Source organism: Balaenoptera musculus, chromosome 20 (genome assembly GCF_009873245.2).
Source record: "Balaenoptera musculus isolate JJ_BM4_2016_0621 chromosome 20, mBalMus1.pri.v3, whole genome shotgun sequence".
Lineage (NCBI taxonomy): Eukaryota > Metazoa > Chordata > Mammalia > Artiodactyla > Balaenopteridae > Balaenoptera > Balaenoptera musculus.
Window position 1 is genome coordinate 12236945 of NC_045804.1, and position 25788 is coordinate 12262732.

At 58.5% G+C, this 25788-nt stretch overlaps 3 protein-coding genes across 5 annotated transcripts; all 3 read right to left on the bottom strand.

Annotated features, from left to right (window-relative positions):
- Window positions 1-84: 84 nt before the first annotated feature.
- On the bottom strand, window positions 85-8213 carry MCRIP1 (MAPK regulated corepressor interacting protein 1). Of its 3 annotated transcripts, none has more exons than XM_036836602.1 (5): window positions 8157-8213; window positions 2129-2184; window positions 1931-2049; window positions 1178-1279; window positions 85-981 (listed from the first exon to the last, which is right to left on the bottom strand). In XM_036836602.1, exons 2-5 carry the CDS (start codon window positions 2134-2136, stop codon window positions 917-919), a joined length of 294 nt encoding a protein of 97 aa, XP_036692497.1. In that variant the 5' UTR covers window positions 2137-2184; window positions 8157-8213; the 3' UTR covers window positions 85-916. The 3 variants fall into 3 exon arrangements, with proteins under 3 accessions (XP_036692497.1, XP_036692495.1, XP_036692496.1); XM_036836600.1 differs by lacking the exon at window positions 8157-8213 and adding an exon at window positions 7765-8010; XM_036836601.1 differs by lacking the exon at window positions 8157-8213 and adding an exon at window positions 7633-7765.
- A 384-nt stretch (window positions 8214-8597) lies between these two features.
- Window positions 8598-9812, bottom strand: PPP1R27 (protein phosphatase 1 regulatory subunit 27). The gene is made up of 3 exons (XM_036837172.1): window positions 9469-9812; window positions 9239-9389; window positions 8598-8953 (listed from the first exon to the last, which is right to left on the bottom strand). Exons 1-3 carry the CDS (start codon window positions 9656-9658, stop codon window positions 8830-8832), a joined length of 465 nt encoding a protein of 154 aa, XP_036693067.1. The 5' UTR covers window positions 9659-9812; the 3' UTR covers window positions 8598-8829.
- A 4564-nt stretch (window positions 9813-14376) lies between these two features.
- Window positions 14377-25054, bottom strand: P4HB (prolyl 4-hydroxylase subunit beta). Its single transcript, XM_036836450.1, has 11 exons — window positions 24839-25054; window positions 23546-23752; window positions 21494-21627; window positions 21220-21357; window positions 17466-17570; window positions 17144-17269; window positions 16763-16963; window positions 16472-16592; window positions 16205-16386; window positions 16020-16106; window positions 14377-15272 (listed from the first exon to the last, which is right to left on the bottom strand). Exons 1-11 carry the CDS (start codon window positions 24987-24989, stop codon window positions 15192-15194), a joined length of 1533 nt encoding a protein of 510 aa, XP_036692345.1. The 5' UTR covers window positions 24990-25054; the 3' UTR covers window positions 14377-15191.
- Window positions 25055-25788: the final 734 nt, after the last annotated feature.

The window sequence follows — 25788 nt, forward strand, 5'->3', positions numbered from 1 at the left end:
AGACGGAACTTCTGGGCCTGGATCATGACCTTGGATTTCCAGCCCTGTGTGGGCAGCCGAGACAGGGGTCTCACAGACCAAGTGGCCAAGCCAATGCCACCCCGCCTTTATTCACTCGTCCTCAGGTTCCAGTCAGACACTTGGATTTGGAGGGCACAGGAAGAAAAAATGGCCCTGAAGACCCTCCCAACTCACCGCACAGGGCAGGACCCACTGGGCAGCCTCACCAGCTCAGGCCAGCCCCATGCCCCTTCCCCAGGGGGGGCCAGGCCTGGCTGCCCAAGACCCTTGGAGGGGGCACCCAGCAGTGTCCCAGGCCCAGACAGCTGGTGCCATCCTGAAGCTGACACAGAGAAGGAAGGGGCCAGGTTGGAGAGTGGGGTGAGGGGTCAGACACTCCCTGTGTCCAGGCCAGAGACACAGCAGGGGTCGGTGGGGGACCCATGCTAGGCATGGGTGGGATCACCCTTGTCCTGCCTCCTGGCCACCTCAGGAGCTAATCCAGCCCAATCCCACCAGCACAGGAGACAACAAAGGCCCCCTCGTTTCCCTCCTGATCCTGGAAGTGGCCAGGGGTAGGGGGGTGGGGGCAGGGGAAGGTGAAGGGAGTCAGGGTCAAGGCCCTGGGGGGCAGGCAGGGCCAGGCAGCTCAAAAGAGCCACCTAGGCCCACGGGAGGGCAGGGGCTGGCTGGGCCCAAGCCCCCCTAGTGTCGGGGGTAGCTTGAGATCCCCCAAGAGGAAAGGAGGGGACTCAGGGAGGAGGGGCAGGCCTCGGCCATCAATCATGTCCTGTTCCTGGGGTTTTCAGCCCACTGGGAGCAAGGCCCCCTCCCCCTCCCAGGAGGTGGGCCCACAGGAGAGGAGGAGGCCAGCACCCAGATCTCCCAGAGGCCAGGGGAGGCGCACCGGCGCGCCTTAGGACTTCTTGGCGTCCTGCGTGTTCCGGCGTTTCAGGTCGCTCAGGTCGATGGGCTTGAAGGCTGCCAGGGGACAGAGCGGTCAGCGGTGGGCGCAGGTGGAGAGGCAGGGTCTGTCCCTCGTCCTGCCCCTGCCTCTGAAAGCCCTGGGACCCAGCCCACCCTGCCAGGCTGTCTTGGAAGCAGGAAGCAGGTGGGCCTTCCTGCCCCCAGCTCAACCCCCTGGCCGGCCCCTCCCTCCCAGGCCAGCCCCACTCACTCTTCAGGCTGGGGTTAGGGACCTTCTCCACATACTCCTCCACCAGGCCCCGCTCGCTGCCCGACATCTGGCTGCGCAGGTCCCGCTCCACGCCCTGCCAGGCTGCAGGAAGCAGGGGTGGTCAGGGGCTCTAGACCCCCAGGCCTGCAGCATCAGGCAGTCCGGCCCAGTCAGTGTCCAAGCTGGAGGACACCCTCTCCTGACCTTTCCCCCCCAACCAGAGTGGCCCCGCAAGCCCCCTGCCCCCAACTCCCGCTTCACAGCTTTTGGCCCCCTGGCCTAGCCCGTTCTTGACTTGAAGTTGTCCCCAACACACCCCCATTCCCTCGGGGAGCCCTGCCCAGACCATGCCCCTTTCAGCCTCATGGTACCATGACCAGAGCTGCAGTCACAGAGGCATATGAGACCCACTGGGGTACAGCACTTCCTCCAGGCAGGCCCCCCATCTTTCCCGCCTCCTCCATCCCCCACCTCCTGGCACAAATGTTGTGCACACATGCTCACACACGCCAGCCACACCACTTGCAGGATGCCCCAGGTTCCCCAGGGTGCACTGTCTTCCACGGCCCCCCTCTCCCCGAGCAAACACCACTGGCTCCAAATACTGCCTCTTCTGGGGTGCTGCCTGTCAGGAACACCATAGCGTTGACCGCCTGCCGTGACTAGAGCTGGGTCCCCCCACCTGCCTGGGGCGGAGTGAGGGTACAGGGGCAGGAGGGGCTCAAGGGGCCTGGCTGGGGGCACCCCATGTACCTTCGTAAATGAAGCGCACATTCTCCTCGTGGGCCGGGGTGAAGATCTCGCTGCTGTTGGGGGGAGAGCGGGGGCTACTGTTCCTCTTGCCGTTGTAGACGACTCTGGAGACAGGGGAACTGGGGGAGCCCAGCCAGTGAGGAGGGGCTGGGGGCAGGCCCATCCCACCTGGAGGCCACTCCACTGCCCAAGACCCACCTGGTCATCGCTGGGGCGTCTGGTCCTCGCACTCCGCTGCCGGATCCCCTCGGCCTCTGGAAGGGAAGCCCACGACACAGGAATGGGACGGAGACCACCCTCTCCAGAAGGGCTCCAGAGATGGGAAGGGCGTAGGGTGCATCTGCCTCCTCCCTTTAGCTGTGGCCTCCCTGCCTTCCAGGAGACAGGGTCTAGCCACAATCCAGCTGGCTAAGGGTGCGGCAGGGTCAGCCAGATGGGGCTGGGCCGGCGACATGCACGAGTCAGAGCCACATGAGCTCCGAGTGGCCCCTGCACTTGGACCACTGCTGCCTAGGAGCACCTTCCCCAGAGTCAGGCAGCTCTGTTGACATTCCCAGTTCAAGTCTCAGAACACCAATGCCGGCAGAGCGTGGGTCTGTGGGGAAGGCCTGCGGTCGTCCCAGGGCCCTCACTGCCTGCAGGGCCTAGTGTGTCATTTCTCCTGAGCCTCAGTTTCCCATCTCTAAAATGGGGATGTGCTTCCCAATGGTGAGAAGCCCAGCAGAGCCTGCCCAGCTTCCTGGTCCCCGGGGTGTGACGGAAGGGCTGGGGGAGGGCTGTGAGCCCGGAGGAAATCCCCAGGCCCAACCTAGTGACCGAGACCCTGGGGTGTGTGCTGTTTACAGCCTCTCTCTCAGCCCAAGGGACTATACAGCCCTGGATGGGGGTCTATTTTTAGGCTCACTCTCAAACTGGCCAGTTGGACAATGTGCTCTCTCTGGCTGAGGACACACACCGCAGGGTGAGGAAGCTGGTTGCACAGGGCCAGTCCTAGGCCTGGCCTTGCTCCAGAGCAGGGCAACCCCAGGTGCTGGGGGTGTGGGGGGAAGCCTGGGAAGGGCCTTTGAGCACAAGTGCCTCCCCCACCCACCCCTGGAGCCGAGGGGCCCCAGAATACTTAGAGCAGGTAGCCACAGCCCCTCCTGAAGGGCCAGGAGGATGAGACACAGTGGGTACCTCTTCTCTGGCTCCCTTGGCCTTTAAACACCCGCACAGGGGGACTTCCCTAGCAGTCCAGTGGTTAAGACACCGTGCAGGGGCCTCGGGTTCAATTCCTGGTCGGGGAACTAAGATCACACAGGCTGCACAGCGCGGCCGGAAAAAAAAAAAAAAAAAAAAAACCTGCACAGGTAAACACAGTCCACAGGTTGAGGCAGCAACAACAACAAAAAAGCATAAAGCCAGTTTCCTGGGGGGGCACGTGGAACCCTGTGCCCTCCCAGGGGAGAGGCCCAGCTCCTCACAAAGTGACTTCTTTCCTAGACTCGGGAGATCTCACTGCCCATGGGTCTCCTGCCCAGGCGCCAGCCCCACGAACACCAAAGCACAGAGGGAAAGCCCTCTCTGGCCTGAGGGTGCCGTGGGGACACTCAAAGGGCTCAAGAACGCTCAAGTCCCAAGGGGCTGTCGGCAGCAGGATGAGGTGGGAGGCTCCAATTATGCAAGAGGAGGGAGGTGCCTGGAGGATGAGCCAGCCCCTGACCACTCTAGGCTGGCCCCTCCTGCCCAGGCCCCCTCAGCCCTCCTGCAGTCTGTCCTCTCGGACCTGAGTGGCCACTTCTTCAGGGTACCTGCCTTCCCAGCCTTGCCCATCCCTGGGGCCTCTCCTTCCAGGGCAGCCTCGGCCTCTTCTGGTCACAGCTTCTGGGGGCTGCCTGGCCTTTATGGGCACGTGCCTTTGGCTTAGGGCCCCCTGCTCAGTCTCAGGCCTAACTCAGGTGCCAGACCCTCACAGCTCCCATCGCCCTGCCTGCACACATGCACGTGCACACGTGGCTCTGGGGTTCTCTGGGCACCTACCTGCTCCCCTTGGTCACTGAAGTCCCGAGGCCTGTGCCCCGGACCCCTGGAGCATTCAGTCTCCACAGTGGGCACCCACCCCTCGCTGCCCTCACCGGCTGCGCTTCCCGACCAGAGGCTAGTGTCTCCCATAAACCGTGGAGCTGTGCACCTGTCACTGGGCGCCTGCCCACACAGATTTGCTACTTGAGTTACAAGGTTTCTGGTGCCCTGGACAGAGTGGCCGGGAAGCACCTTGGCCAGGTGCTGGACACCCGCAGGCTCTCACGTCCTTGGGACTTGAAGGGCGAGTAAAATGACTTTTTAAAAAGGAGTCACCGTCTGCCTCCTCTCGATGCGGGAGGTCACACCTAACCAGGTCCATCTTTAATGGCCTGTGTCCTACCAGCTGGCCTTCCTAGATGTGAGGAACCCCTGAGTCCTCCGTCTTCTCCCAGCAGCTCAGCCTCCCTCCAGGGGCCTTCCTCCTCAGAACCTTGTGCTGGCCCTGCCCTGCCCCTGCTGAGATCCTGCCACCTGGCGGGACGCAAGGACACCAAGGCTTCTCCCGAGTGTACCAGCAGCTTCCCGAGAAGCCAGGTCCCTGCTGCTCCCCTGAAGACAGAGGGACAGTGAGCTGCGCTCACTCACCTTCATCACCTCCTGGGGCTCCTCCAGGGAGCCGGGCCCCCATGCTGACCCCAAAAGAAACTTCCATGAAAAACCTAACAAATATGCACGCCCCATGACAGCTATTCCAGTCCTAGGTGTGTATCCAAGGGAAAGGGCCACGTGGCCACTGCGAGGTGCACCGGAGTGACCAGAGAAGCAGTACTTGTCAGCGCCCAGAGGGAAGAGCCACTGAAAGGAACCCATATACACAGGGCCTGTTTCCACTACAGAAGGTGACAGCCACGGGCACGAGCCACAGCAACAGTGGGCAAATCATACGACTGATGTTAAAGACAGAAGCCTGGGGACACACGGCTGCTCCAGCAGAGAGGGCCGAGCCGCAAAGGCATGCATGGGGGAGGGAGAACAAGGTCAGTGAAGAGATGACCAAGGGGGCAGCTGGACTCAAGGAAGACCTAGACGAAGAGGTGACTGCTGGACCAGCAAGACAAAATCTCCATCGACCTAGCACAAAGGGTCTCAGTGGAGCGAGGGGAGGAAGCGGGACCATCAGCCAAGACTGCCTGTCCCTGGCTGTGAAGGGAGGTGCGAGGCCTGGGCTGACAGTGGCGTGTGGGGTGAAGTGGAGGGAAACCCAAGCACATTTACTGCCCAGGGAAAGTGCTGAGCAGGGCCACTACAGAGGCCGGTGTGGAGGGGCCAGGTGACCAGCAGGCTGGGGAGAATGGCATGCCTGGAAAAGTGCCAGGGACACCTAAAAAGGCCCAGCAGGTCACAAGAGTCCCACTGAGGTTGGAGCCTCAAGTCCATCTGGCCAGCAGCGAGGGAGCATCCACTTCCGCAAACATCTCCCTCCCTTTGTTTTCTTTCTGACTTTTGCTCACAGTGATTATCAGGCACAATTATTTCCTCAAGACTGGAGCTCAAATCCTCATCACATTTCCTATATCCCATCAACTCTGAGAAACTTTTCTCCTATTTTAATAGCTTTGAAATTGGGCTGCATCTGGCAATCGCCAGCACAAAAGTTGGCAGCATTTTTCCATTCTCAGTGGACCACGGAGGCCCAGCTCACACCACTGAGATCTTAGATCTGATGATGCAACGAGTCTCCCCTCAGCCCACAGATCCCAAGCCTCCACCCATGTGCTCTTCAGTTACTTCTTCCCATTCCCACCCACCCCTGGTCCAACATCCACCGCTCACCCTCCAACCCCTGTGTCGGGACAGTATCTTGCACTATCCTTCTCCATCACCGGTATACGTCATGCCAGCATGATCTTCCCAAGACCCACCCTGCCAAGTCACTGCCCACCCAGACACTACCAGGGTCTTCTACTGCCATCAAGCCCTCAGTCTGGCCACAGTCTATCTCATCAGGTGTCACCAGCTACTGGGCCCCCCACTCAAACACAGTCTGTGCCTCAGAGCCACCTCTGCTGCTGCCGGCGCCACGGAGAACCATACACTGCCTCCCAGTGTGCTCTGCAGGCCTTGACTGTTGTCCACGGCTGACTAGCCCATAGTGGCCAGCGGGCTGCATGCTCAGCACCTGGCAGGGTCCAGACCACTCTGTGAGTGGCGGTTGTCCATCCCTGCTCTGTTGCCCCTGGGCAAGTCTCTTCCCTCTATGGGCCTCAGAATCCCCATCTGAGCCAAAACATTCCCCAAGAATGTTCACCAGGCCTTCCTGCTCAACAGGGACCCAAGTATAGCCACATGAAGTCACCATCTCAAACAAGATCTCCGTGGCTGCTTATCCAATATGATGGTGGACAGGGCAATCACAGAAGGAATGTATCGTCCAGCTGGGCACTTCTGAGAGTAAAAGGGCTGCTGTTGATTACGAAGCGTGAGCCAGGAGAGCCCTGGGCAAACCGAATGCAGAGACAGCCCACTCAGGTGTGGTGGAGACCCACAAACGTAGAGCACACTGTGAAGGGGCAGCAGCACTGCCGGCCACAGCAAACATTTGCCAAGGGCCGATTGTAGGGCGGCCACTGCACTGAGCCAGGTAGGACCCCGATAACCCCCATTTTGGAGGCTTGACAGGTGAAGCAACCTTCCACCCAGCAGAATGGGGTCTGGACCCCAAGGGCCTCCCAACCTCTGGGCCTCCAGGGCCACAGCAGTCAGGGCTAGGTCAAGATAGCTCAGCTGGCTTGAGCACCCGAGAGCCTGCCCCCACCCCTGCCTGTACTCCTGGCAGGTTCCTGACCCCTGGCACTGATGTGGTTCCGCTCAGAGACAGGGAGGGAGTCCTCCTGGATGGATCTATGTAGCACCTTGCTCTTCCATGGGAACAAAGGGCTACAGAGACCTCCTGGGAGGAGGCATGGGGGGAGGGGGCGCCAAAGCCCAGTCTCCAGGCCCCCAGTCTTGAACTCTTTCCCCACACACAACCATCTGCCTAAGGACGGGGCAAGATGACACTCTGTGGTCTGGGAAAGTGACAGTGGATATTCTGGAGTTAGAATCAATGATGCAATTGCAGCCACTCTGTGTTCCTTTAGAATTTTTGATAGGTACTCAAATTTTCTCAGACTCCACTTCCCCTTCATATTCTGTGTCTTTGGGGCTCTCAACAGCCCAGTTTCTACCAATGAGACTTCTAGAAAACGATCTACCACCCAAGCAAGTGCCAGCAGGATACTGTCATATGAAATGCCAAATGGGCCTGGCAGTCTCTTGAAGTCCCCCAGGCAAAGCCTCTAAGCATTGCACCACCCCTCCCCCACTTTCCTGGGTGTCAACAGCGGCTCCCCTCCCGAGCAACAAACCCCAGCGTATGCACCCCCCTCCCTCCTCATGTGGAAATCTCACTAGCCCTTCCACTCACCCCAAATCAAGCCTCCTCCTTCAGGACTCAGCTCCTGCCCCCTTCCCTCCTCACCTGCACTCCTCTCTAAAAGCTCTAGACACTCCCCACTGACATCTCAGGGCCTTTGCTCAAAATGTCCTGTCTACCCAAAACTATCGCGCTGGTCCCTAGGGGCCCGGCTAACGACCACCTTCTCTGGGAAGTCTCCCTGGGACAGGTCGGGGACATGACTTGAGCGCCTCCACGTTACCTGAAGTTTCTCACAACCTGGGCTGCTTCTGTAATTGGAAATCTGATGTCTGCGGCCTCCCCGCTGCGGCTCCCGCCCACCCCGGCAGCCCCCGGGGCTCGGTGAGCTCCCGGACGGCGGGCAGCCTCTTACCCCCTTACCACCCCGCACCCGGCACCGCCCCGCCTGGCTCAGAGGCCAGGAGCTTGGGACAGGCTGGACGGCGGCGGAAGGCGAACCGCGGGAGCCCGGCCGGCCGCGCTCAGGGGTCAGGAAGCATCATCAGGGCTGCTCCCCGGACGACGGGGCGGCTGCAGCTTCAGGGGCGGAAAGGGCGGCCCGCTGCCCTCTCTGAGCCCCGTGCCCGGCAGGCCCTCCCTGCCCCGCCGCGCCCCTCCCTATCCTCCGCCGCGGCGGGCCGGGCGCCCCACGACCCCGCCCGGGGCCCTCCCCTCGCGGCCGCCGCGCCAGGGCGGGTCCCGGCCGCGCCCGCCCCGCCCCCGCCGCCGCCGCCGCCGCCGCCGCCGCCGCCGCCGCCGCCTCACCTCGCCCTCTCGGCCGCCGCCACAGCTGCCAGGGGCCCGGCCGGAAGTGACGCGCGCCGCCGCGCACGCGCACGCACGAGGGCGCCGGCCACGTGACCGCCGGCGCGCAGGGTAGGGGCGGAGACCGAGGGCTGGGGCTGAGGGTCTGGTGTCCGTGAGGTTTGTGGAGTTGGCGGCCCCGGGGAACGGGGGATGGCGGGGACGGGCTCTCGAGGCAGCGGGGTTCTGGGGGTCCAGGCCGGCGGGGTCAGGGTCCTGGGACAGACAGGGCCGGGGGGCAGCGGGGTCGACGAACTGCAGGGACTGGCGGTCGGGAGCCGCGGGGCTCTGGCTCCTTGCTCCGGCGCTGCCGGACCCCTAGACCAGAGTGGAGGGCGGGGTCCGCTGACCACCGGAGCCGAAGGACTGGGACGGGTCGGTCCCCAGTAATCAGGCCATCACCACGGGCTTGGGAATCAGGTTTATTGAAAAAGTAGAAAGTTTCGCAATAAAAAATTCACCTGGAGTTGAAAAGCCAGGCCGGGGTCGGGGGGCGAGGGTTGTGCCCAAGTATGGGGTCCTGGCCAGCCTGGGCGGCCCCCAGCCCGGCTGGTGGGGCACTCCTGGCACCTGGGGGAGGTGGGCACCTGACGTCTCCAGGGAAGGCTAGAGCCCTAGGAGGGCGGGGCTGGGCTCAGTCCATCTTAGTCCCTTTGAATAACTCCACCAAGTCCTTGAAGTCAGGGTCAATGAGGTCCGAGGGCAGATCACCATCGTCGTTGGCTGCTTCTCTGTCTGCCCCCAGGGAAATGAGGTACCTGGGGTGCAAAGGGCAGCCCTGGTTGAGGAAGGGAGGTGGCCTACAGGATGCTCACCCCTGCCCCAGGGTAGCAGGCTGGGGTTCCGAGGTCCACCTGTTTTTTATTTTTCCAGGTGAGGTGAGGAGGAAGAAACCAGACCTTTTGGAAACTACGGCTGACTTTTGCAGTTTTCTCTTGGGAGGGCAACAGGGCAGAAAGGAGATTCCAGAAGCCCTTAGGGTTCTTAGCTACACCAGCAGAGCCACCTTTTGAGGGACCACATCCTGGAGGCCACCCTCTCACCTGGCTATGTCAGGGTATCCATCGCTGCAAGCGATGTGCAGGGGTGTCCAGCCTGTCTCATCTCGCTGATGAATGTCCGCGCCGTATTTGACTAGCAGCTTCACGCACTCCAGGTTTCCAGAAAGCACTGCTTCGTGAAGGGCAGCCAGACCTGGACAGGACAGGAGGGGTCAAGGCTCAGGCCTTCCCCTGCCGCCCCACAGACCCTCACTGGCCCCACAGGCACTCACCTGAGGGGTGGATGGTGTCCAGGGAGACTTTCCGAGCCCGGATGAAGCGCCCCACCTGCTCCAGGTCGCCTTGGCGGATGTGGTCCAAGAACAGGACATCGTTAGGGAAGTGCACACTGCGATCAGCCAGTAGCCTCCGGCGCCGCTGCCTCGGGCTGTAGCGGGCATAGCGGGCTGTTCTGCTGGGCATCCTGGCAGCTATGGTGTGGGCCACCCCTGTGGGGACCCTACTGCTTTGGGGAGGAAGGTGCCCAGACCAGAGTGGCTTGCAGGCTCTTCTGGCTGATGATAACCTCCAGCGCAGCCACCTCAGTGCTCTCCGTGCTCCCGCTGGCCAGGGCACCTCCTGCTTATATAGGGCCCGCAGAGCTATATAAAGCTGCGCAGTCATGCTTACACCCGAGGGGCTGAAACTGAGCCGCTCCAGCCGTGCCCTCAGGATCATGTTTAGTGGTTCATCTTTCAGCCCACCTGTCACTGTTCCTGGCCAAAGGGGTCAGATCCTTCCTGGCCACTGCTCCCTGCCCCTCAGCTGGACCTCGAAGGTGCCTGACAGAGGGCAGGAGAGGTGCTAGAAGGGCAGGGAAGGCAAACAGGTGCCAAGGTCAGGGTCTCCTACAGTCCCGGGAACTTGGGGAGAAGGGCATGATGAGTGGTGAGCACAGCTGCCTCTGCCTCCTGGGAAGGCAAGGGGGCCACCCACACCTGAGGAAGCACAGGACAGGGTCCTGCTGTGGAGAAGAAGGCGCATCCCTACTCATCTCCCTGTCACTTGTCACCTTCCATCATGGCTCGTATCACTCTCAGGGCAGTTTTCCCAAAACGTGGGCTTCAGTGGCACTGCCCTTCTGCTTGGAAACCTCCCAGGTTAGAATCTAAATGCCTCAGCTCCCACTCAACCCAACCGACCTTACTTTGGGACCCCCCCCCAGCCCCCTCCACCCCCAGGCCCTCATTCCCCTCCTTCCCATTCCCCTACATTCCTCCTGGTTCCAGGTTCCTGCTGCTTCCTGCCAAGAACACATGTGCTCACACTTAACATGGTATCTAGTCTGCTACCCAAGGACTGTGGCGCCATAGCTGTCACCTCCTGGGGGGTGTGTGCCCTCTGCACCTGACCTAGAGCATACTTACCTGTAGGAGTACAACCAGTGGAATTGTGAGATATCCCAGCAGGCTGGGCCAGCACTGGCTGCCTTCAGTGCGGCGGCCAAGGTCCGAGGTGGGGCTTAGGCTTCAGTGCGAGACAAGAGCCAATGGATGGACGCGCACAGGGGACACGCCCTGGGAGCAGAGCTGGGCCTGTGGGGTCCACACAGTCCCCGCAGCATCTGAAGCTGGCTGTATTGCTCTTCCAGGGCTGCTGTAACGAAGTACCAGACTGAGGGTCTCAAACAACAGTTCTGAAGATCAAGATCAAGGTGCTGGCAGGGCTGTTTCCTTCCCAGGGAGAATCTGCTCCAGGCCCATCTCCTGGCTTCTGGTGGCAAGTCCTTGATGTTCACTGGCCTGTAGATGTATCACCCATCTCCACCTTCGTGTTCACATGGTGTTGTCCCTGAGTAGGTGTCTGTGTCCAAATTTCCCCTTTTAATAAGGAGATCAGCCATTGGATTAGGGCCCCCTCTACTGTAGTATGACCTCATCTTAAGCAGTTACATCTGCAACAACTCCACTTCCAAGTAAGGTCACACGCTGGGGTATTGGGGGTTAACACTTCAAAACATGAATATTGGGGGGTGCGGTTCAGCCCCTAACGTTGGCAAGATCCTCCGGGCAGTCACTGAAGGCCTGGATGCTGACAGAACCACGGTTAGTCAGCGCTCTGTAGGGGGGGCAGGAACTTGGGCACCAGAAGTCCTTGTATCACCAGGCTGATCTTGCTCCAACAAAATCAAATCAACAAATGCATCAGCACCCTAGGTGCAAAGCCTTGGGCCAAATGCTGCAGAGGATAGGCCACTGTCCACGGTGGGCTCCCTGCCCTGACAGGGTTTCTCTGCCTGCCTTGTTGCCACTAATGTTCCATGGGAAACTCCACCTGACTCAGGCCCTGCAGGGGCCCCGAGGGAGGGGTGGTTCCCAGTGCTCCTGCATTTCGGGCACAGAGTATGGTGCTGGGTGGTCCTAACTCTTGGTCACTTGGGAGGAACTGGGTACAGTTTCTTCCGGCTTGTTTACACGAAGCCCAGAAACAAAGTCCTATGCTGTACACAGAGACAGAACTTTCCTTTGATGTGAAGATTGCCTTTTCTGATGTTGTGGAAAGTTCTGTCTGCCTGCCCTGCTCAGAGGATCAAATGAAAGAACTCCGATGAAGCTGCCACCAACAGCATGGTTTTTCCCACCAGTGACAGGCCTCAGGCCAGGCGGGGCAAACCGTCAGGGTGGGTCTATTGGTGACCCCAAGAGCGACCCTCCCGCTCTATCCTGCTAGAGGCAAGCTGAGAGAGCTCAGGATCTGGGCTTTGGGGTTTCTGTTTGGATATTTGGATCAAAGAAGGGACAGATGCCTGAAAGTCATTCTGTTCAGGACACGGGCAGCACGTCCTCAAAGCCATGGACACGGCCTACAGCAACTCACTCAGAAGCCTTTCGGCAGAAGCCAGCCGTGAGCAGTCTAACCTGCTCTTCACACAACCACACCAGCACCAAACCTGTATTTACACAGCTTTGCCCCTGAGCCTCTGCCCGTGTGAACTTGTCAAGTGACCTGGTTTGCACAATTTTAAGATTCTGCCTTCTGGAGAACTAAAGCAAATGAAACATTCAGGGCAAAACTCTTACTTTGAAAAGTCCAAGGAAACTCAACTAGCAAAGCTTTGCATCCAGCAGAAAACAAGCCAGGGGCCTGGAGGGGAGTCTGTGCAGGGCCCACTCAGCTGCCTCCTGGCAGGTGCAGAAGCCAGACCTCGAGGGTCCGGTACACAGGCCCAGCGGTTGCTTTTTAGTTCCAGGCCAATAGCTTCCTACCAGCTGGACAGAGGAAGAGAGAGATTGGGACACCCCAGGCTGTTAAGCCTTGACTGCCTACCCCATAGCCTGCAAAGTTACTTCGCTAATCCACCGGCGCTGCCGGGTTTGGGACTCCAACCACCACGTCCCAGCAAACCCAGACCCAGGAATGTGCTAATCAGCTGCCTGGGCAAAAGGGGAAAGGTATCGGTGACTCACTCCCCCTCCCAGGAGCACATGACGGCCCTGTTCCGGGCAGCGACACCTGGTCCCAAGCTTTCTATGCAGAGGGCCAGGCTCCACACAGCTGGTCTGCAGGGTCACCCACGCCTGTCACGGGGCATAGCCCACCCCTCGCAGCTGTGACTCCTGACAGCCCTGCTCTCAGCCCACCCTGGGTTCCCTCCTCTGGAAACCACATGCATACCCTGGGGAACCCGCTCACGTTTAGGAGGGCAGAGCTAACATCTCCCCAGCGATCTCCCACAGAACCTCCAAGTGCCCGAGCTCACTCTTTCATGGATACATGTCTCATTGTGTCAGCACAGCCGAGGCACAACACACACAGACCCTGGAGCAACCCTGGCACAGACCACCTGAGAACCAGGGAAGGGAGTCCAGCCATGGGCTGAGCTGGGGAGCGGTACCTGGATGCCAGAGCATGTGGACAAGCCAGGGCTTGGTTGGTGCTGCCTAGGGTGCTAACACCAGGTTTTCCCCGGACACCAGCTGTATAACACACGCCCAGGTGAGAGGCAGGAGCAGTCCTGGGGTTTGTGAGGGCAAGAGGAGACACCTGGGCCTCTGGCTGGAGCATAGCTGTGGTCATGGGGGAAATGACACACCCAGCTCCCCATGGGCCGAGACCACCAAGGGAACCGCATTCACAGCAAGTTTCATGGTCACGTCTGCTGGACCTGCCCCTGCCACCTCCAAGGTCCCAGCAGCATCAGAGCTGGGGGCTGGGAATCAGGTAATGCATGCACACTTCCTACTCCAGGCAGCAAGTCGGAGGGACTGATGGGAGCACGTGGAGTGACAGGCCGGGCTCCTCGGAGACCTAGCCACGTTTGGCTTTGACCTCCCAAAGTGGACTGGATCTCCACCTGTTCCCTCCAATAACGTCATCAACAGCCCTGCTGTCCTACCTGTGGCTTCAGATGTGTGCACAGAGCAACAGACGGGAAGCCCCGGGCTGGGCAGGGCTGTCTTGGCCAGGGACGGATACCCACCTGAGCCCGGCTGGCCCCCTGTGGGTCTCCCACTCAGAGCTCTCCCCAAGGCCCAAGAGGTGTCACCAATCCAGGCTCAGGTGCCATCAGCCCAACACTGCAGCCAGACTGGCAGCTTTGAGTTTGTGGGGAAAAAAAAATCAATCGAAATACCCTTCCCTATGTAAACTATGAGTAAGCAGAGGTTCTAGAAGTCAAATTACATTTTAAAAACTAGAGATTTTCTACCTTAACTCCAGATTCTTTTTTACATGAAGGTTTGGTGATGAGCACAGCATTCTTGAAATCTGAACGCCCCTGATTTCTCATCAGAAGCTGCAGTGGTTCCAGGCAGTGGTGGGGAGGGGCCACTCCCCAACCTAGGGTTAAGGTTAGAGCCACGCATCCCTGACCATCATATCCTGACATGGCACATAGGCAGAATCCATGTTGTGACCACTGGATGCCCACGGCGGGTAAAGCTGCCAAACCGCATCACAGGTAAGCCAGCCTGACGGCACAGGAACAGGGCCAAGAGGCACCCCTCACCCCCAGTCACGATGGTGACAGCCCCGCACACTGTGCCCACAGGATTTGTGCATGCTTCTGCGTCTCTGCTGCGTTCCAAGAAAGAGGTGTCTCAACAAGAGCGGCCCCCACCAAGCCCACCTCCTCTCCCGAGAAACTTGGAATTCCAGCCCCACTCCCCGTGCCTAGAGACTGTAAGGCAGAGGCAACAACAGGCAGAAAATTTCAACTTTATTTGGCCAATGTGTCCAATTCCAATATTGTGGTAGAAATGCCTGAAGAACTGTCAACATGTGATTTGGCTCAAGCAAGCATCCTTGGCCGTCTCCCAGCCTGGAAACGGAGGGTCCTGGTTCTGCCTGGTGCAGGCCTCAGGCCACCCTGGATGTCACAGAGCAACAAGGACCCTGGCTTGGGGAAGGAGGGGGCCGCAGCTGCACCCTCCAGTCATGGGGGCCCCTGTGACAGAAACCTGAAGTCACCATTTAACCAAACGATGCAGGAGCCACGCTCCACCATGGCAACACCACATGAGGTGAGGGACCTGTCCAGACCGGCCTGGTCCCGCCCCACACAGGGGACAGGAGTCCCAGGGAGGCCTGGCCAAGGTGGAACAGACACCCTGACTTCCAAAAATATCTAAAAATCCCACAGATGGAATTTTTTTTTAAAGTGATAGTATAAACCTAACAGGAATGAGACATTGCCAGCGTGAGATTCCAAAACATTTTAGCGAGCACTCTGGACAGAACCATGTACAAAAAAGTACATCACAATTAAAAAAAAAGGCCCACCAAGATGGGCTGGGCTGGCCTGGAAATAAACCCCTTTCCAAAAGTTGAAAAGCAAAGGAAGACGGGTTCGGATTTACACGTGTGTTAGAGTGAAGTGTGGCTTCAAAAAAGTTCCCTGCATTTCCGATCGACGCTCCCTCTCCGGGAGGGTCTGCGGGCGTCCGTAGGCTGTGCTGCTGGGTGTGCAGCCCACTGGGAGGTGCCAGGTTTGGGTGCCCAGGTCTGGTTTTCTGTGTTACAGTTCATCTTTCACAGCTTTTTGATCATCGTCTTCCTCCAGATCAGGCTCTTCTGCTTCTTCGAGATCTTCTAGATCCTGGGACGGAGGATGAAAAGGAAGGGAAATGAGATGTCCAGGCCAAGCTGGCATGCTGAGGCCCCCACACCCATGCCAAGCACGCCAGGGACCAGCTGGCCACTCGGACACGAGCAGCCAACTTCGGTCTCTGTGAGCAGATGTGCGTATATGTGGGGTGGGCTTCCCGAGGAGAGTGAGGCATGGGGACTTCTGCCCACAAGACAGGGTGGAAGCAGAGCTGGTGCTGTGGGAGCCCAGCCCACGCCATCCAGGAGGTGAGCGCAGGGGCCGCCCCAGTGTGAAGACCAAGCAGGGAACTGCTGGTGTGTAACATCCACCCCTGTAGCCCTGGAGTTTGAGAGGCCAGTGACAGCCCATCAACCACAGCAGCACAAACGGCCCTGGCACTCCTCACCTGCCCCGCCTCAGCAGGTCTGCCCCCTTGTCCCACATCCCTGCGCTTCCGGGCGGGCACTGCGGCCTCAGCTGACCATTCCCTCCACCACCCCCACCCTGCCACACCCTCTTGGCCCAGCACTTCTGACATCCCCTCCACTACCCCCAGCTGACCCTAGCTGACGTGGACAGGCCTGAGCTCACACCCAGCAGAGCACCTCAGCTTGACAGGGAATGTGCCAGACGAGCCTGAGAAGATTCCTGAGCAAACACCGGCACCTAAAAACCCTTCCAACTCCCCCGTGTAGCGCTGCCCGGCAGCACTGAGAAAGCATGTCCCATGGGCCGCGGGGTCCAGTGACCACTTACATCGTCATCCCCGGCTCCGTCCTGGCCGCCGCTCTCCAGGAACTTCTTAAAACCGTCCAGTGTCCGCTCCCCATTGTAATCGATGACCTGTGGGGAGGGGGATGAGATGCGGGAAGCGGTCCTACCTGACAGCCCCCCGCTGCCCCTGCACACCCTCCCCCCCCAGCCCTCGATGGCGGGCGCACCATCCTGTCGGCGCTGGCGGGGAAGAACTTGAGCGTGGGGAAGCTGTGCACTTTCACCGCCTCCACCTCGTTGGCTGTGGAGTCCATCTTGGCAATGACGACGTTCTCGTGGTCCTTATACGTCTCTCCCAGCTTATCCCAGATGGGGGCCAGCTGCTTGCAGTGACCACACCACGGGGCGTCTGTAAAGGGAGCCGTTCTGAGTCTTGCTCGGCCGGAAAGTGCCCTGCCCCACCGAGCCCTGAGGAGCTGGAGGGCCTCACTTACAGAACTCCACAAAGACGTTCTTTTTCTCATCAAAAGCGACCTCTTCGAAGTTCTTCCCGACGAGCACTTTGACAGGCTGCTTGTCCCAGTCATCAGGCAGCTCCTGGCTCATCAGGTGGGGCTAGAGGGCAGGTAGAGCAGGGTCAGGCATGCGCGGTCACCCAGGGACCCCTCCGCTGCCTAGCTGCTTCCAGAGCCTCAGGAGGAGGTGAGCGTGTGAGGCCGGGCTGCTCCGTGCGCCACCAGGACCCTCAGCAGTATTCCTAACCCACCCCCAGACATGGCCTGTACCTTGATCTTGCCCTCCAAGAAGCGGTGGCAGAACTCGGTGATCTTCTCTGCCGTCAGCTCATCCGACTCTGGCTTGTACTTGGTCATCTCCTCCTCCAGCGTGATGAGGCGCACGGCCGGGCACTCCTCCTTCTTCAGGCCGAAGAACTCCAGGATGCGCTGGTTGTCGGCGTGGTCGCTGTCGATGAAGATAAACAGGATCTTGGGGGAGAAAAGGCACGTTGACGGCACTGCAGGACAAGGGCTCCCTCTGCCTCCCTGCTGCCCACTCCCAACAGCTGGGACCCCGAAACTAAACAGGCTGTCCTGAGGCAGGAGGAACACTCTGGACCAGCCTTCAACCTGGGGCCGAGCTGCCCGCAGGCCACCGGGAGCGCTCACCTTGCCCTTGAAGCTCTCGGCAGCTTTTTTGAAGTTGCTCAGCTTGCCCTCGTAGTCAGACACGCTCTTCGGCAGGAACAGCAGGATGTGAGTCTTGATTTCCCCTCCGAAGATCTTCGGGGCTGTCTGTGTTAGAAACGCAAGTTACTTGGTCTGAGTCACAAACCAAACTGTTGACACAGGCTACTCTCTCAATGGCCCCAATGCCACCACATGCCTGGACAACAGCAGGGGCTCTGCAAGTGGGGGTCCCCACGACCGAACATCATGACCCCCCGAACCTCCCCCCACCAGGGGCAGGACCAGCAGCACAGAGCCACACCTGCTCAGTAAACTCGATGACCAGGGGTAACTGGTTGTGCTTGATGAAGTCCAGAAGTTTCTCCTTGGTGACCTCCCCCTCAAAGTTGTTCCGGCCTTCATCAAACTGTGGAGAGAGAAAGGTGTGGATGCCGAGGTTCTCCACAAAGCCCCCTATGGCCCTGGCCGGCCGGACTTGGCCAGGAACGCAGTCTGCAGCATTTTCCTGTCTGGGTTTTGTGCGCAGTCGGGGGCAGGACCCACGTGCCTCCGTCCAAAGCAAAACCAGGTGACGGCTGCAGGGACATATCCTCTGGGCACCAGGCAACAGTGAGGTCACTAGGAGCGCATGCAGGCTCCCCACGAACACCGGCAGGCAGCCTCCCACGTGCCAGGATGGCAGCAGCTGACCCAGACCCTGCCCTGACATGTTCCTGACAAGCCATGAGAACCCCACGTCCTGGGTGCCAAGGGACTTCCTCATTGCCAAGTCCCTAAAACTGCAGCTCTCCAAGTGCGGGCCTCACCCCTGTGGGTCCAAGGCCCTCCCAGGGTGGATGCAAGGTCAGAGTGATTTTCACAATCATGCTCAGACGGCAGGTGCCTTGTCACCCTTTCCCCCCGGAGTGTGCAGTACGGTGTGACATTATGTCAGACTAAAGGCAACCAGGAGAACCCAGCTGTCTTCTGTTTGGGCAGACATTAGATACCAGCAGAAATCTAAAATACCACTCTTACCCCTAAAATGTTGTTTTCTGGGAAAAATTAATTTTCACAAAAATATCTTTGTTTTTTTGGGCGCACCATCTAGCTTGTGGGATCTTAGTTCCCCAACCAGAGATTGAACCCAGGCCCTCTGCAGTAAAAGTGCGGATTCCTAACCACTAGACCGCCAGAGAATTCCCCCAAAATGTCATCTTTGATAACATGTAACATTTATTATTGTTATTTCAGAATAAACAAGTTATCTGTTTTTTTTTTTAATTTCTCAGTTCTAACTTCTAACAATAAAAATGGATAGGTGTAATCCACACAAACAAAAGCTCTTTGGGACTCCAGTAACCTGTTAAGAGTTTCAAAGTCCTGGGGCCACGAAGGGCGAGGGCTGCCGCCGCAGAGCCAAGAGGTGCAGACCTGCTCTGGATGGGGATGGCGGACACAGCTCCTCGTGAGGAAGGCTGAGCTGTGCCTTGGCCTGTCCAGCAGGTCAGGGAGCCTCCCATCACCCCTGTGAACTCAAATGGGACTGGGAGAGAAAAACCACTTACCTTCCCTTCCTGGTCATTTCCCTCTGCATTCTCCTAAAGTAACTTCCAGAAAAGCAGGTGGCCACTTCCCACTCCCACCGCACTTATGTAGAGCCTGACACGTGGCTTGACCACAACACGTGCTGCTAAGCAGGACCACACGGAGGGCCAGGCCCAGGGAGCTGAAGCCTCCTCAGCCTTCCCCACACCCACAAAGGGAAGGTACAGAGAAACAGGAAGGAAATGGAGGCGAGAGGCTGGCCTGGCCATGGCTGGGCTCCATCAGGCACAAAGTGGAGCCCCCATTAGAGGCAAATAGGCCGCCATCCCCACTCCTCCAAAACTGCCGTGCCTCTGTTGGGATGCAGTCTTCGAGGTAATATTACCATGTTACACTACGTTCGGTGTCTGCTTTGGTAAAAACCAAACAGCCAGCCTCGTTTATGTGGGGACAGCTGCAGGAGGCCTGGGGTCCTGGGCAAAGGCCACCCCTCCAGACCACAATGAGAATGTCACAAAAAGGTCCCACACCCACTCTTAAGCCCCCAGCTTCAAAGATGAAAAACAAAGTAAACACCAAACAAAGATACAGGATGATCAGCTCTCAAACCAGTGGTCCAAGTTCCAACGACCTGGAACCCAGCTGACCTGGGACCCAAGCTGGGACTCTCGGGCTCAAGTTCTGCTGGAGCCCCACCCTCACCATCCTCCCTCTCAAGTGGCAGCTGGCCATTCCTGGGAGCCCCGTCCCACTCTCGAGGCTGCCCACTGGAAGACCCAGCTAACTTTAAGGAACTAAGCGAACAGCCTGAAGGAAGGGGAACAAGTAAAGGCAGATAATGGGGACCACAGGCCGGGCAGGAATCTGCATCTTCTTCCTCTCATCCGTGGAGCTGTCTGTCTGACTGCAGTTGTGACCCCTAGTGACCCCCCAACACAAAGCCTGTGGGCTCTGCCAGGCTCTTGCTCACAGCTGCCCAAGAAAGCCATGCCGTTCCAGCACAGTCACTGGAAGCAAACGAGTGGAAGAGGGGAGGCCCCGCCCACTGGCACCAGACCTGAGGGGGTCGGCTGTGCCCAGCCTGCGTGAACACCAAAGACTTGAGGCCAAGAACAGATGAGCTACCGTGACTACAGTCTTTGCAGAACAAGGAACAATCGTGCTAACCTTCAAGGACATATGATCACCAAAACCATCGATCCAGTGTGACAAATGCCACTCCAGATCTCAAGGATAATGGAAAAGAATGGTGTGGACCAAGCTGATGAAAGGGGATTTGCAAGCTCCACAGGCCTGAGTCTCCCAGTCCCTCACCCAGAACTGCAGGGTGAGCCCAGGACCTTCGTTCCACTCAATTCCATTCAACTCGGCAGGGTTTTTTCCTAATCAGCTGTTAATTACAGTTTCCTGGGCACTTTTGGGAAGACAATTGGCTAATTTCCCAATTCTATTCCCTTTAGGGGACATCATGAGGATGTCTACTGAGAAAAGAGAGCATATATAATGCCTTGAGTTCTTTTGAAGAAGGGGCTTCAGAAAGAGCTGAAAGCAAGCTGCCCCAAAACCCTGTGCAGCTGGGAGGCCTACCCTCGCCACATGCTCCCCACCCCCAGGTGCTGGAGGCTCAGCAGTGCCCCACCGGGAGTGCACACACAGTGGGGGGATCGGGCCCCCAAACACTGCGTCCTTTCTGACCACTCAATTTACAACTTTGCCGTAACACTACTTCTAACTACCTCCTAACCCTGGGGACAAAACAGGACAGGAGTCAAAGGCCCAGCCCCACCCGCTGAAAACATGCCTCCAGTCCCAGCCCCTCCCCCACAGCCTTCCCTCCTCCTCCACTCAGCACCCAATCCAGGGACAGCTGGGTCCCAAGAGCATGGGTGCTCAGCCGGCCCCAGGCCCACTGTCTGGTGGCTAAGATAAAAGAGAGACCCCCATCGCCCACTCGGGTAATGCCATGCACACACCAATCTCAGCTGTGTCCTAGCAAGAGCGCAGAGTGGTTAAAAGACACATGGAAGGAATAACAGACACGGGGCTGGGGGAGCCTGGAGGAGCCCGAGGGAGCCCTGGGGCCAGGCTCTACCAACAGGGTGGGAACACATGCCACTAATACTCCAGAGTGGAAACAAATAGGAGTGACAGCTGCACAACATCGCAAATGTAATTAATGCCACTGAATCCTATACTTAAAAGTGGTTAAAACGCCAAACTTTGTTACATGTCTCACCACAGCTTTCCTTTAACAAGCTAACACACTGAAGCCGCCTGGCTTCCAATGAACACTGCACCGGGGCCACCACAGAAGCTGGAACAAAGGGCCCACAGCTGAAGGGCTGAAGGCCACTGTCTAAGAGGCTCCTACAACCTGACGTTGCAAAATGGGCCCTGATAACAGGTGGGCCTCAGTCCAGCAGCCAGCGCCGCCCGGGCAAGGTCCTCGAAGGCAACACCAGTCCTGCGGCACAGCACCGCAACTACCCACCCGGTGGGGGGGGAGGGGCTGCCCAAGGGCCACTCACCTTCTTAAAGAGGACAACCCCGTCCTTGTCCAGCTGGTATTTGGAGAACATGTCACTGTTGGACGTGATCCCGAAGGGGATGTCATCAGTGTCCTCTGCCGCCAGCAAGAACTGCTTGGCAGAGTCCGACTCCACGTCCTGGAGAGGAGAATCAGAGGTGGCTGCCGCCGTGTAACACCGAGAAACCCTGCCCTGGTCAGCAGCAGGGCAGACTGTGGTGCCCAGGCCACGGCAGGAGGAAGGAAGACCCGGGATGAAGTTCCAAAGCCTCTACCTTGAAGAAGCCGATGACTGCCACCTCGCTGGACTCCATCAAGGCCTCCGCGGCAGCCCCGTCAGGCAGCGTGCTGGCGGCAGGACCTGTGCGCTTCTTCAGCCAGTTCACAATATCGTCGGCTTCTCTGCCAGCTGCACCCAAACACATGCAGGGTCCACTTGAAACCAGGGATGCGCCCACCCTCCCTGCCCATCTTTATCCGACCTCTCTGCCAAAACCAGAGCAAAACATCCTCTTGCCACAGAAAAGGCATCTTGTCTACATACCTGCCCAAATTCCAGGGCTAAAAAGGCTTTTCTGGGTATATGGGAGACTGTGGTTGTGTTTAAAAGAGGAAAAGGCAGTGATTACCTCTGGGTAATAAATTACAAGTCATTTTTTTCCCATTAATACCTTTGCATCTTGTAAATTTTCTTTGACATTTAAATTCATTAAACACACACGCACTTTCCCCCCAGTGGTCTCACACTAGGCTTCGTCTTCATCAGAGATGTGGCAGGATTGGAAGAAAGGGCTGGTTAGCAAGTCAGCCTCAAGGCCAGCTTTCCCCTGCGAAAGCAGGCTGGGCTCTACCGCCTCGCGCGCCAAGGCTGGTCAGGTGTCCTCGCCCTACATGCCTCCTGGACTGGCAAGAGGAAGAGATCAGCCCATGCACGCCACCCAAGCAGATAAAACGAAAAGGAAGAAAACTGCTCCTCCTGAGACTGAGGCTAGTTACCCTTTTTCCCCTCATAGGGTGCGACTACCTAGTCCAACCTGGAAAGGGCTGCCAAATCTCATGTTTAAAAGGACTCTGCCTTAGGGACTTCTCTGGTGGTCCAATGGGTAAGACTCCACGCTCCTAACGCAGGGGGCCCGAGTTTGACCCCGGGTCAGGGAACTAGTTCCCGCGTGCCACAACGAAGATACCGCGTGCCGCAACTAAGACCCAGCACGGCCAAAATAGATAAATATTTTGTAAAAAATAGCTTTAGGACTTCCCTGGTGGCGCAGTGGTTAAGAATCTGCCTGCCAATGCAGGGGACACGGGCTTGATCCCTGGTCCGGGAAGATCCCACATGCCGTGGAGCCACTAAGCCCACAAGCCACAACTACTAAAGACTGCGTGCCTAGAGCCCGTGCTCCGCAACAAGAGAAGCCACCACAATGAGAAGCCTGTGCACCGCAACGAAGAGTAGCCCCCGCTTGCTGCAACTAGAAAAGGCCCGCACGCAGCAACGAAGACCCAATGCAGCCACAAATAAATAAATATTAAAAAAAAACAAACAAAAATAAAACACTTAAGATAAATCTTTAAAAAATAGCTTTAAAAAAAAAAAGCATTCTGCAGAGTTAGTGAAAGCTGTGCTATCAGTTACAGGTGGAATCAGGAAGAGTTGTCTCATCTACAAAGCCTTAGTGTTAGTGACGGGATCATGGTAACTCTGCATAAGGCACTTCCATTCCAAAATGGAACATAAGTAAAAGTGGGAGCAATAAAACAGCAGCCTACTGAGAAGACCAGAGCTGCTGACATCAGAACTAACAAGATGGGCTGCTCTAAAGGATTCTAGCACATAAGCCACGGAACCTGTTTTACAGACAAAGATTCTCCGCTGTCACTGGTACCGACCAGGCTACACAGGGGAGGCGGCCGAGCAGCGACTGAGGGCCTGTGCAGCAGACAAAGTGGGCATGGATTCAAGCTCTGCCACAACCGGCACGAGCCCCAGACTGGTACCCCCTGATCTCCGCTTGCCCCTCCTCTGTGAAAGGCCCTTGCGCCCGCCTTGGTGGCAGGCACACCAGAGAGCCAGCAAAGGCTGACGTGTTGCTCCATTTGCTCAGCCTCCCTCCCCTTACTGGTCAACCTTAGCACAAGCCTCAGCCTACTAGCCACCCCCTGGGATGACCCTCTCCACCTGAGAGGTTCAGGAATGAGAGAATGTTCCTCACACAACCCTCAGAGTCTGAACTAGACCTAGAACCCAGTCCAAGAATGGGTTCTCCTCCACACCTCTGTTATCTTCCAGAACTGCAGGCAATGAAAGGACAGTGCCGCGGTCACACCTGTGTACTCTTTGGGAGACGCCGTGTCTCCGTTCTTGAAGAACTTGATGGTAGGGTAGCCACGGACGCCATACTGCTGGGCCAAGTCAGACTCTTCAGTGGCATCCACCTTGGCCAGTCTTATCTCGGAACCTTCTGCCTTCAGCTTCCCAGCTGCTTTGGCATACTCTGGGGCCAGAGCCTTGCAGTGGCCACACCATGGGGCATCTGGGAGAGAAAGCAAGACCTAGAAGGCAGCACCGACCCACTCCACTGCCTCCCTTCCCTTCCCTTCTCCTTTGGTACTTCCCTCCATAAAATCCTTATCTTTGCACCAAGATAACCCCTCTGAACGCACAGGTTGAGCTGATAGCTTGGTTCTCTTGGGCAATATCGGATAAGGGCCATGAATGACAAACCACCAGCCCCACTCTGCTTTGTCTTCAATGATTAGTAACTTCCTACTACCTGCAGGCGATCAGGGCAGTTGAGTCCCTGGAATTTCCCTTTAGGAACCAAAGAAATTAGGCAGCTAAAGCCACAGCAACCGTATACTCAGTGAGACTAATCATGAGTGAGACTCACATCTAACACGAGTTCTTTAGACTCTCTCTGAACTCAGGTTAGCAGCTGTGTTGGCCCTAAGATTTCCCCCTGAGATAGTCAGGGCTCAGACACTTATGGACACAAACAAAGGTTTTGGATGCTGGTTGGCAACACTGTTAATCAGAAGACAGCTGTTCCTGGTGGAAAGTGCTGTGGGCAGGGGCAGTGTTCTCTGGGAACTGGTCCAGGTGAGCAATTAGGGGACTGGACCCTGCGTGGTCCTTCGTATTTGTAGAAGCTTACACAGTCGACGCTATTTTACTTCGGCTAACAGAGACACCATGCCATGTGGCCCTCAGGCATAAAAGCACATCCAAGCTGTCTGCCCTTGGTCACCCTCAGGGTCCAGCTGGGCAGAAGGGATGCCCCCAGAACACAGGCAGTGCAGGGACGCTGACAGCAGGTCTGTGAGCTGTTTCCGCTTAAGGATGCGCCTCTCCAGGGGCTAGGAGTCAGCGCGTCCATGGGGTGGCCGGAAAGCTGACAACCCTTTAGACCCCAGCCCACCTCTGGCGGGGCCGGGAGAGGGAGGGTGGGGAGGGGAGCCCAGGACCGCCGCGCCCCCCCACCCTCCAGCCCCCCTCCGTCCCTCTGTCCCCCCGGTGCTCCTGCACCCCTGGCCCCTCCTCTGTCCCCGCTCCGTCCCCACGCCGCGGTGACGGCGAGGCCCGGCCCGGACGGACGGACGGACAAGCGGGCGGCACTCACAGAACTCCACCAGCAGGTACTTGTGGGCCGCCAGCGCCTCGTCGAAGTTGCCCTTATGGAGCACCAGGACGTGGTCCTCCTCGTCGGGGGCGCCGGCGCCCGCGCGAACTAGCGCGGCCAGGGCCAGGCAGAGCAGAACACAGCGTAGCATGTCGGAACGAACTGGGCGCTCCTGTTGGCGCCGCCAGGACAGCAGGCCACGAGAGCGCGCGCTGCCCGCCCCGCCCTTATAACTCAGGCCGCCAAGCGCGCGCCCGCCCGCGCCCACCTCCGATTGGCCGGTGGGCTCCGGGGCCCGCCTCCGCCGCTCTTGCATTGGGCGTCCACACAGGCCACGGCCCCGGATTCGGAATCCCTACGGGCACCTCCCTCACCCTCGCCCAGGATTGGCCGAGGAGCTCGCGCTCGCGCTCTTTCCCGGCCTCTCATTGGCTCCTGGCGGCGAACTTTCTCTCCCTGGCCTTGTGACTGGTGGCTTTCTCCTACACCTTCAGCGGGTCTGGAATGGCTGCTACCTTCGGGGGCCTGGGCTCTGCGACTCCTGATTGGCCGAGACATGCGCGCACCACGCGCGATCCTTCGTCGAACGTGGCAGTGGGGCGGAGTTCCCAGCTGAGGGGCGGAGCCGCGCTTGCGCCTCCGAAACCCCTCGTGTTGCTTTCTGACTGGACCGCGTATCCCCAGTTGACACCGCCCCCCAGCTCTGCAGGCTGGAAACTGAGCTGACGCGCTTCCGGCGCGCGTGAGGCCCGTGCGGCCCCTGCAGTGGCGGCGGGGCTCCGGCACGGGCGTCGCCCTGGGGGCCTCGGCGGGCGGTCAGGGCGCTCCCGGTGGCGGCGTAACGAGGCGCAAGAGCAGCGCGCGGGGGGCGCGGGGAGGACCGAGGCAGGACGCGATGGGGACGGCAAGACTCGGCTGGGCCCGGAATGGGGCCGCCCGCCTGGTGAGAG

Bases quoted from the DNA above. Each gene is read 5' to 3' on its own strand.
- PPP1R27 (XM_036837172.1), bottom strand. From the start codon at position 9,658: ATGCCCAGCAGAACAGCCCGCTATGCCCGCTACAGCCCGAGGCAGCGG. The intron at 9,390-9,468 runs GTGAGTGCCTGT...TGTCCTGTCCAG, and splicing joins GGACACCATCCACCCCTCAG to GTCTGGCTGCCCTTCACGAA. The intron at 8,954-9,238 runs GTGAGAGGGTGG...TTTGCACCCCAG, and splicing joins GGATACCCTGACATAGCCAG to GTACCTCATTTCCCTGGGGG.
- P4HB (XM_036836450.1), bottom strand. From the start codon at position 24,989: ATGCTACGCTGTGTTCTGCTCTGCCTGGCCCTGGCCGCGCTAGTTCGC. The intron at 21,628-23,545 runs GTGTGACCGCGG...GTTTGGGTGCAG, and splicing joins GTCTCCCAAAGAGTACACAG to CTGGCAGAGAAGCCGACGAT. The intron at 21,358-21,493 runs GTAGAGGCTTTG...TCTCCTCTCCAG, and splicing joins CAGTCATCGGCTTCTTCAAG to GACGTGGAGTCGGACTCTGC.
- MCRIP1 (XM_036836602.1), bottom strand. The intron at 1,280-1,930 runs GTACATGGGGTG...TGCTTCCTGCAG, and splicing joins TGTGCGCTTCATTTACGAAG to CCTGGCAGGGCGTGGAGCGG. The intron at 982-1,177 runs GTGAGTGGGGCT...GTCCCCTGGCAG, and splicing joins CCCTAACCCCAGCCTGAAGA to CCTTCAAGCCCATCGACCTG.